Source organism: Myotis lucifugus, unplaced genomic scaffold, assembly GCF_000147115.1.
Source record: "Myotis lucifugus unplaced genomic scaffold, Myoluc2.0 scaffold_153, whole genome shotgun sequence".
NCBI lineage: Eukaryota > Metazoa > Chordata > Mammalia > Chiroptera > Vespertilionidae > Myotis > Myotis lucifugus.
The window spans coordinates 2,967,640-2,978,229 of NW_005871201.1; the positions used below are offsets into that span (position 1 = coordinate 2,967,640).

Below are 10,590 nucleotides of genomic sequence, written 5' to 3' on the forward strand. Positions count from 1 at the left end.
GGGGGGTGGTATTTTAGTATCATACAAATATCTAGCATTTCATCAGCATTTCACCTATGATTCATATCCCTTGATGATACTTGCCTGAAATAATTTATTAGTCATTACAAAATGATTCTTTTCAAATTGTCATTTTTTACATTTATGGGCTGGATTTTCTATAAAGAAGAACTTATTATCAGCTAGAACTCTTTAGTTAACCTGAACTTGTTAGTTCAGAAGCGGCAGGACAGATGTGCAGGTCTTTTCCTTTATCAGTTTTCAGGGTAAGGAATTGGTGAGCCCACTATTTCCATTGGTGATAAAAGTGTTTTCTGTGATGTTGCTTTTTTTCCTTTTATTTTTGATTTTGGCCTACCACTTTTTGAGTATAATGAACTCATGGATTTGTATATATTCAGTGTGTTTCCACCAGTTTGGGTCATTATTCTTTTTGATGCTCATATTTTCCCTTTTTTTATAAATTCATTCTGTACAGTTTTGGAGGTCAGAATTTATTATTAATTTATTTTTAATCATCACTCAAGGGTATTTTTCCATTGATTTTAGAGAGAGTGGAAGAGAGAGGTAAAGACAGAGAGAAATATTGATGTGAGAGAAACACATCAATTGGTTGCCTCCTGTACGCAGCCCCTGGGCCTGGGCCAGGGCCAGGGAGGAGCCTGCAACCGAGGTACGTGCCCTTGACTGGAATCGTACCCAGGACTTTTAGGTCTGCAGGCTGACGCTCTATATGCACTGAGTCAAACCTGCCAAAGTGGTACTCATATCTTCTATTGGCCCATGAGACCCTCTTCACAATGGTTCTCAGGTCCTTTTGCCATTAGTCTATTAGACCTTGATTACTTTGTTGCTGTCTGGTTACAGAGAATGTCCCAAGAAATACATTTTTGGCCTCAGTTCTGGTATGTTCCATTACTTTAAAAATCCCTGGTTCCTTTCATTGGGAGACGGTACTAGGAGTGCTCATTGTTTTAATTTGACGTTTTCATTGAGTTTTTTCTTCCCTTTTAGCATTTTGCCCTTACCACATTGGTCATTTCTCCCTTGTTGGTTTGGGATTTGAAGAACATGTGAGTATAATACTTTTACAAACTTACTTTTATTGATCTCCCCCCTAAATTTGATATTTGTTGAGTAATTAATAATGTTGTAGAGTTACTTCATTTCTCAATCTGCCTTATACAAAAGAATAGTTATCCAACACCAGCTTGTTCTTTTCTTTTAAAACTGATAGTGAGTGGTGTAAGACACAGTAGGTTATCTTGCCAGCTAAGAAGATATGCTCTGAAATCCCATGATGCACTGTGTTCCCTCCTGTTGGGTGGGCCAGTGGCATACTATGGGAAAATGTTTTTGCAGGCTTATTTATGATTCGTTTTAATGAACCTTGAACCCTTTTCTTCCTTTTCACCAGATGCTCCCTGGTGCATTTAGAAAAGTAACAATATGTCAATCGATTAAAAAATGATTAGTCGATCTTGGAATGGTGTGCTGTAGAGTTTTTTAAAGAACTTGCTTCAGTTTTGACATTTTATAATTGTCAGAGGACAGATACATTTGGATGGACAGCTACTACTGTTTTGGGGGGCAGAAAGAGTTAGTTTTTTAAGGAAGAGCTGACAGATCTGGATAATCTGTTCAGTTTGTGTATGTGAATCCTGAGAGAGCACATTTTGAAGGGTTCTGAAAGGCCAAAGAGATGTGTTTGCTTGTTTGTTTGTTTTTTTTAAGTTTATTTTTATTGTTGAAAGTATTACAGATGTCCCTTCCCCCTCCCCCCTTGACCCTTTCCATTCCTCCCCCATGGCTACCTCCCTCCCCCCAGGCCTTCACCTCACTATTGTCTATGTCCATGGGTTATGCATATATACATATAAGTTCTTTGGTTAATCTCCACCCCCCCACCCCTCACCACCCGCCTTCCCTCTGAGATTTGTCAGTCTGTACCATGCTTCTATATCTCTGGATCTATTTTGTTCATCAATAGAGATGTGTTTCAATATTTGATACAGCTCTCCAAATTTTCAATAGTTGAATGTAAGAACTTGAAAAGTTAGGATAAATTCTTTGATAAATTTTGACTTTCCAAACTATCACCGCTTGCTATCTGGAACTCAGCAATAAAAATAATGGGCAATATTTGTCATTATTTAAAACTCTTGTTCTGTATGTTGAGAATGAGACAGATTTGGAGAGCAGTCACTTCTAGTGGTAGGAAATGAGGTGGCTGGGATGCACTGGACAGGTGGACAGCTTGTGCTCAGCCTTTAGCAAGTCTACTTCAGAATGGAGTAGAGTGCAGACTATTGCATTACAACTTTTTCCTTATTTTTGTAAAATTTAATTCACTCTATTTTATTTTGTCTGCTGGAATAAAGTTACTCTTTAATTTTTCCTCATCCTTTCATAATATATAACATTCACTGGGAGAATCTGGTTTAAAGATGTCATCCAAAGGGGATTTTATGGTTTTCTAGTTGTAAATTGCCTATTTCCAGTTCACTTACAGTCTATTTCAATTGTTTAATACATTGTTAAACTGGGGTGGAGGCCATGTGGTACAATTAAAGTTTATTTATTTTTTTCTTATTTCTAGGTCCAAGCATCTCATTTTGAAGGCCTAATCACAACCATAGTTGGGTATATACTTTTAGCAATAACACTGATAGTTTGTCATGTATCCTTTAATGAACCAACTTGGGTGTATAATATATTCATACCAAAGAGATGTTCCTGTTACTGACAAAGCTATTTCTCTCCCCTTGTCCTCTTAGTAAAAGTTGTAGGCATTTGTATTGAGGATAAGGGCAGACAAAATGTGAAATAAATTCGTCTGCCAAATAGTATTAAGTGTTGCCTAAATTATTATGAGTTTTATTGCACCTTGAAATGCTCAGTTTTTCCTTGACTAGATGCTATAGGGCTTGGCAACTCTTGTTAAATTTCATAGGTCTCGTCGTTTGCTGGGAGTCTGCTATATTGTTGTTAAGGTAATTCTTGTTATAAATTAAAAGTGGAAATGATTTCTCCCCGTTTGGGTGATATTGATGACATTTATTTTTGCTTAAGGTCTCTTTGCTAGTGGTGGTAGAAATTGGAGTATTCCCTCTCATTTGTGGCTGGTGGCTGGATATCTGTTCCCTGGTGAGTTTATTATTCATTATCATACAACCTAATAATTTGAAGGCTTCAGAAAAGACATCTTTAGAATAGGTTTATTTTAAAGGAAAGTCAGTATTTGATAATAATTTGCTTATTTTTTTCTGAATATATCACTGTGGAGTCTTAATGTTGCTAATTTTTTCTGATTTTTTTGAGGCTTCATGCAGATTTCTGATGTCAGAGTATTTTGATTGGAACCTTTCTAATAATCAGTGAAGAATTTTCTTAGTGGCTTTACTCTTCTAAATTTTATGATAATGCCAAGACATTATGTGCATAAAAAAAGCAATCTGAGAAGATGGTCTTTGTTACTACCATTTCATAAGTTCAACCTTAACCATTTGTTTTAACTAAGATGCTCATTTTTTTTATTATAATCTCTTCTTAAAATATTTATATTTTTTAATTTTTAGATAGAGGAAGGGAGAGGGATAGAAAGATAGAAACATCGATGAGAGAGGAACATCATTGATTGGCTGCCTCCTGCACACTGCCTACTGGGGATTGAGCTTGCAATTTGGGCATATGCCCTGACCACTGGGAATCGAACCATGACCTCCTGGTTCATGGGTCAACCACTGAGCCATACCAGCCGGGTGTTTATTACAATCTTTAATGGCTGTCAGTGATAATCAGTTTTTTACTTTTCAAAAATATTTTATATTATATGTGGAAAAGCTATCTTTGATTCTGAGATAACATTTTCTCTCATACTTTTCTATTAAAATTTGTCATGAATGAATATCTATAACCAAGAAGGTTTTATGTTAACCTAAAATGGTTCTTTTTACTTACTAATTGATTTATTAGTCTTGCTGCTTATATTTAAAAATTTAAAGTGTCATACATCTTTGAAATAGTATTTAACCTTATATCATTTATATTTCTATGACACCATGAAATGGTATTAAGAGAACTATAGTCCTGGAACATCATAACCTATATGCATAGTGATTTTTATTCACTTCCTAGAAGATGGAGATACTAATTTGGCAAATATAGGTGCTACAACTCTTACTTACCTGTTCTCTTTTGATTTAGGAAATGTTTGATGCTACTCTGAAAGATCGAGAACTGAGCTTTCAATCAGCTCCAGGCACTACCATGTTTCTGCACTGGCTAGTGGGAATGGTATACGTGTTCTACTTTGCTTCCTTCATTCTTTTACTGAGAGAGGTAAGTTCTACAGGGAGGTGCTGATGCTGTATATCCATGAAAAGGACTTTTGTTTAACCACAGTTGTGCCTCAAAGGTTATTATGATTTCCTAACTAAATAATTTTCTCTATTTTAATATAAAAGGAAGAAACTGATAGTAATTGCTCTAGACTGTTTTCAGTCATTTGCTTTAAAAATTGATGTTTTAGTATTTCTGTCTATAATTAGTTTTGAGTGTGAAAGGTAAGTAGACTGAGGGGAAAAAAATTAAATAAGAGCACTTATTTTACATGTAGCCATCCTCTAATACAAATCCTTGGACTTTTATATGATCTGTGCCTATCTTGGACTTCATTCAAGGAAATGTAATGCTGGAAATACCTAAAGGTTATGGTCTTGCAGAATTAAATATGTAAAATGGTCTTGAAGTAGGCACCTTAAGTGTAGAATTAGAGTGAGGATCCTTTATTAATCCAGTTCACTTGCCAAATGGGTACCTTACTAATCCTATTTTTGGAATATAGTCTTTACAATTTGAAGACAATGGCAGTGGGGTCAGTATTTGATTAATATACATCTCATGCTCCATCATTCTGGTGCAATAGGAAGTATAAAACAGATACATGTACTTGCCACTGCATCCTTTCCCTCAGTATTACTGCATAGTCACTCTGTGTTAGTTTGCTATTTGCTGGTGTATTAATAAGTGAGAAACAAAGACATGATCCCCATTCTCCTTTTGCATCCTGGGAAGGAATACAATCGTTGAACAAGTCAGCTTAGTCCGGTGATGGAGATGTGCACCACTGAAGGACCAGGCCAACTAATCCAGTTTTAATGGAATCCAAAAGCACAGAGGCTTAATGCTATTCTTGTACTTTGCTGTTTGAGTGTTTTGAGGAGTTAGGGAGAGGATTGGAGGCCAACATGTTCTCCTGAGTCATACAGTGTTAAGTTCAATAAATTCTTCTCAGGAAGGGTAAGACTGAAATTAGATCTTCTACTTAGGACATTTATAAATTACAACCTAATTCTTTCTTTTAAAAAAAAAATTTTATTGATTTTTTTACAGAGAGGAAGGGAGAGGGATAGAGAGTTAGAAACATCAGTGAGAGAGAAACATTGATCAGCTGCCTCCTGCACACCCCCTACTGGGGATGTGCCCGCAACCAAGGTATATGCCCTTGACTGGAATCGAACCTGGGACCCTTCAGTCTGCAGGCCGACGCTCTATCCACTGAGCCAAACCGGTTAGGGCACAACCTAATTCTTTCACCAGATGATACAATATAGTGACAATTTTCATTTTTAAAAAATTTGATTTGAGAGAGATGGATAGAGAGAAACATCAATTTATTGTTCCACTTATTTATGCATTCATTGGTTGATTCTTGTATGTGCCCTGACCGGGGATTGAACCTGAAACTTGGTGTATTGGGGCGACGTTCTAACCAACTGAGCTACTTACTTAACCAGGACCAACAATTTTCAAAACAATATTTCTCATTTAAGAGATCTAGATATGACAAACTGTCCATTAATACATTTATTTATCATTAATTGATTAAAAGCATCAAAGGATATCAGTCACAGGATAGTTTTCATAAAGATTCTGATTTAGGAACTTATTTTCCCAGGAAAGCCATATATGAATTTTCTGGGGCCCATTTTTTTCACAAACTTATTTTTCTGTTAATGTTTTAGCTCATATGCAGAGCCCTGAAGACATTAGTAAGTATTTATAGCATTTAAAATATATTTGTAGGTACTTCGACCTGGTGTCTTGTGGTTTCTAAGGAATTTGAACGATCCAGATTTTAATCCAGTACAAGAAATGATCCATTTGCCCATTTATAGGCATCTCCGAAGATTTATTTTGTCAGTGGTAAGTATACCTTTATATTGTTTTTGAAGTAAAGTGTACTACCCTTTAGATTTTGGTCAAGGGTACTGGTACAGTAGATTGAGTAACTTACGTTTAAGCCTGTGGAACTTAGTTGTTAAGTAGGAGTTTTATTGGTTACTTTGACAAAGTAAATAACATGTCTACTAAAACAAAAATGCCTTCTATTACTTTAGCAGTATAGTTGATTGCCAAATTATGAGTTTCTGAATTACAATTAATTTGCATTAAATCAATGGAGACTTGTTTATAGCTTCTAAATTAAACTCTTAACAGAGGATCTCATAGTTTCTTCCCCACCTAGAAGAGGAAATTACCTAGTTAAATCTAAATTTTTCCAAAATAAAATTCTAATAGTAATATTGTGCTCTTTGGAAACTTTTGTAGCCATTAATATGGGTCATGTCTTATAATGATTACAGGTGATTTATTATTCCAATCCTTCATTGTCAGGTTCCAGCTCTCCTTACATACCATGCAGTGATTATCCTTTGTGGCTCCTGTTTGAGTCCTTGTGTCCTAGAGAGAGAAGAAGAATAGCCATCTCAGGAATGCATTCTTTATATAGAATGACCTAAGTATAGTGTGTTGAGTGAGAACACTCCGGGCCCTGGGTGGTATAGTCTTGGGCTGCATATTGGTTGAATGTGTTCAGAAGTCAGCCTGTGTCTCACGGGAGTGGTTTTAAATGGTGTCATGCCCTTTTTCTTACTGCAGATTGTCTTTGGCTCCATTGTCCTTCTGATGCTTTGGCTTCCTATACGTATAATTAAGAGTCTGCTGCCTAATTTTCTGCCATACAATGTCATGCTCTACAGGTAAGTTTTTGAAATTCAGAAGCTTTTCTAATTTAGCTCTGTTGGGGATTTGATATTAAGAGTACATACATTTAAAACACATATTTCTTACCAGAGCATTACTAAGGTAATTACAAAGAGCCATTTTTCTGCATATGGAGTTTGCCTTTGTTCAGCATCTAAATGTTTGCCATATCTAAGGAGAGTGGGTTAGTAGCATTATCTTTGTATAAAAAGCATTTCATAAGGAATGTAGCCATAGTTGCACATTTAATTATGGATTCAAAATAGGATGTAAAGCTTATAGATGGAAAATCTTCGATTTATAAACTGAAGTCACCTGGAAACCTAGTCTCTCATTCCTCCTACATTGTTTACATTACCCCTTCAGTCACCTAAAGCAGAAATCTGCCTGGCAAATTTTATTTCTTTCTCAGTTTTGCTTTTAATTACCCTTTAAATCTTGTCATTTCTAATTCTTTAAGATCTTATCTATTCCAACTCCATTTACCACTTACTACTTTAGTTTAGACCTTCCTCTTGTTCTCCATTTCTAATCCACTAGAGGCCCAGTGCATGAATTCATGCACATTGAAAGGAAATTAATCAGAAGAAATATTTTAGAGGCCGAGGAGGGACTGCGGGAGATTGGCTTCAGGGCATGTCTGGCCTGTCTCCCCAGTCCCGATTGGGCCAGTTGCGGGGACTGAGGGAGGCCTCCAGGGCGTGTCCGGCCCAGTCCCGATCAGCCAGACCCCACCGGCAAGCTAACCTACCAGTTGGAGCGTCTGCCTCTGGTGGTCAGTGTGTGTTATAGTGACTGGTTGAACGGTCGAACGAATGGTTGGACACAGCATATTAGGCTTTTATTAATAGGATTCTTAACACCACTCCTCCCTTCCTCTATAATTTACATGACAATATTTTGGTTGGGATGATGTAGGGGAGCCAAGGCATTCAAGAAGGTGTGTTTAACCCTGGCTGGTATGGCTCAGTTGGTTGAGCTAGTCCTATGCACCCATTCAGTACTAAGGTCAGGGCATGTGATACTGAAGTCAGGGCTTGTGCCCAGGATGCATACTCAATCCCCAGTAGGGGGCATGCAGGAGGCAGCTGATCAATGTTTCTCTCTCACATCAATGTTTTTCTCTCTCCCTCTCTTTCCCTCTCTCTCTCAAAAAAAAATCAATAAAAATATATTGTAAAAAATTTTGTGTTGAGTAATGAGTAGTTAGTCATATAATCTGCTATTAATATAACATGTGAGGTGAGGACTAAGACCTCACCGTCAGATTTAACCACACGAAGGTCATTGGTAGCATTTGTAAGGAAGTTTTGTGGAGTTTGAGGGGAAGCCTTGCTGTCCTCCAGAAAGAATGGAGGAGAGGCGATAAAGACTAGAGTGGGTTCATTCAACTCTTTAAGGAGTTCTACTGTCATCTCTTTAAATGTTTAATATGATATAGTTATAATGGAAAATAGAGCTCACATTATGATTATGGCTCTTTGTAATTACCTTAGTGATGCTCCGGTGAGTGAACTGTCCCTTGAGCTGCTTCTGCTTCAGGTTGTCTTGCCAGCGTTACTTGAACAGGGACACACACGGCAGTGGCTGAAGGGGCTTGTGCGAGCATGGACCGTTACTGCTGGATACTTGCTGTAAGTACAGGCAGATGACTCGTAGGCATATTATATATCGATTAATGACCTTTCTTAAAAAGTACGTTTCATGTCTCACTCAGGAAAAATTAGTTTTAAAAAGATAATTTAGTGATATCTGCAGGTATATATATATAATACTTCTAAAAATTTTTAATGACAAAAAATTTAAATCATTGTGCATTATTTTATGGAGCATGTATGCATATTCTTATTCTCTTACAGAAGTTTGCTGCTGGCCCAGGTTCATTTCATACACAGGGTAAAAAAAAAAATTTTTTTTAGTGCATTAAGAACAAATCAACATACCCTTATTTTAAAAGTCTTAACCTGATATGAGCTCTTCTCAGATTTAGGTTTTTGGTCATTTATTTAGTCAGCATTGTTGCATTTATTTTTTTAAAGCTTTATATGTTATGTACTTATTTAAAAGTTGAATCTTTGTGATTGAAACCATTTTTCCCCCCCAGAAAATATATGGCATTCTGTTGATACCTTAATGTGGCATATGTATTTGGCTATATGTGATCATTTATCTTTTTCTAACTGCCCTATGTTTTGCCCTGAGCCGCCTCCTCCTAACTCATTTTTGCCTTAAATAATCTGGATTGGAAGTTTTAGTTGAGAATACATGTCATGGCATAGACAGTAGCCATCTATAGAGAGGAAAAGAAGTTGTTTTTTTCCTTAAGATGTTCACATAGAGTATCTGTGTATTGTACTTTTATTTTTTTTTCCAGTTATGATTTCTTCTCAGATACTGGCTGAAGGAAACAAAATAAATTTAATTTATGGGATATTCTGTATACTAATTAACATGAAATTTGGAAAGGTTTAATTTAAAGTGGGCACCAACATTTAGACCAAATTGAGGTGACAGTACTGTGTACAGATTCTGCTTGTACATTTTCTACCCTAGATAATAATTAGTATTAAGAAAGTAAATCTTGTGTCTGCTATTTACTCTGATCCTGAAGTGAGAATTGTTACTGATGTAATTTTTCCATAGGGATCTTCATTCCTATTTATTGGGAGACCAGGAAGAAAATGAGAACAGTGCAAACCAACAAGTCAACAATAACCAGCATGCTCGAAATAACAACGCTATTCCTGTGGTGGGTGAAGGCCTGCATGCAGCCCACCAAGCCATACTCCAGCAGGGAGGGCCTGTTGGCTTTCAGCCTTATCGCCGGCCTTTAAATTTTCCACTCAGGGTAGGTACTGTACAGACTTAACCAAAAGTCAAGGTTTTTTCAAATTCCTATTGAGAAATTTTGGTGCTGTTATTATTGATATTAGCATGTAGTTATCTGTGTAAACATGTCTTACACTGTCCTGATAAGAACTCATGCTTTAGTCCATTCATTATGTAACATGTTAATGTCAGGTAAGTTTATCAAATTTTAGAGATGGGTATAGAATTGGGATTCCATGTGCTATTGCTTCATGCTGTTTGAAAGTAATTAAGTAAAAGACTCTAGAGCAAATAAGAAATTAACATTATTGATACATTTCAACTATGTATCAGGAACTAAAATGGGTAGTTTAATATTTTTCTCCCATTTAATTCTAGCCCAAATACTTAAAGGCCTGAGTTTACATTTGATGAAACTGAAGACCAGATTGGTTAAGGAAGAGACATTTGGTCTGAGTGAGACATTTCCCCAAAATCACCAAAAGTGTCCTTGACAAGGGTCACCAATGTTGTTAAATCCTATGGTCAGGGGTCTTGGTCCTAATCTCACTTGCTATATTAGTAGCATGTTACATGATTGGTCACTCCTTGTTGGAGTGACCAGGAATAAAAGTACTTTCACAAATAACTTTTTGGGAAGGTGTTCAGGAATCTTTGTTGAAGTGATGCCTGAACTAAGTCTTCAAAGCTAGGAGCCAAGCAGAGTGAAAGATG

At 36.5% G+C, this 10,590-nt stretch overlaps 1 protein-coding gene across 5 annotated transcripts in view; it reads left to right on the forward strand.

Moving 5' to 3' along the window:
- Nucleotides 1-10,590, forward strand: part of MARCH6 (membrane associated ring-CH-type finger 6) — a 68,327-nt gene that overhangs the window by 36,164 nt on the left and 21,573 nt on the right. For 4 of the 5 annotated variants that reach the window (XM_023759378.1, XM_023759374.1, XM_023759376.1 and 1 more), the window contains 9 exons: nt 1,015-1,073; nt 2,600-2,680; nt 2,925-2,993; nt 3,073-3,147; nt 4,207-4,341; nt 6,088-6,207; nt 6,943-7,043; nt 8,544-8,681; nt 9,691-9,895. In XM_023759378.1, coding sequence (XP_023615146.1) covers nt 1,015-1,073; nt 2,600-2,680; nt 2,925-2,993; nt 3,073-3,147; nt 4,207-4,341; nt 6,088-6,207; nt 6,943-7,043; nt 8,544-8,681; nt 9,691-9,895 — 983 coding nt within the window. The remainder of the gene's footprint in view (nt 1-1,014; nt 1,074-2,599; nt 2,681-2,924; nt 2,994-3,072; nt 3,148-4,206; nt 4,342-6,087; nt 6,208-6,942; nt 7,044-8,543; nt 8,682-9,690; nt 9,896-10,590) is intronic. The other variant, XM_023759377.1, reaches the window with a different exon arrangement.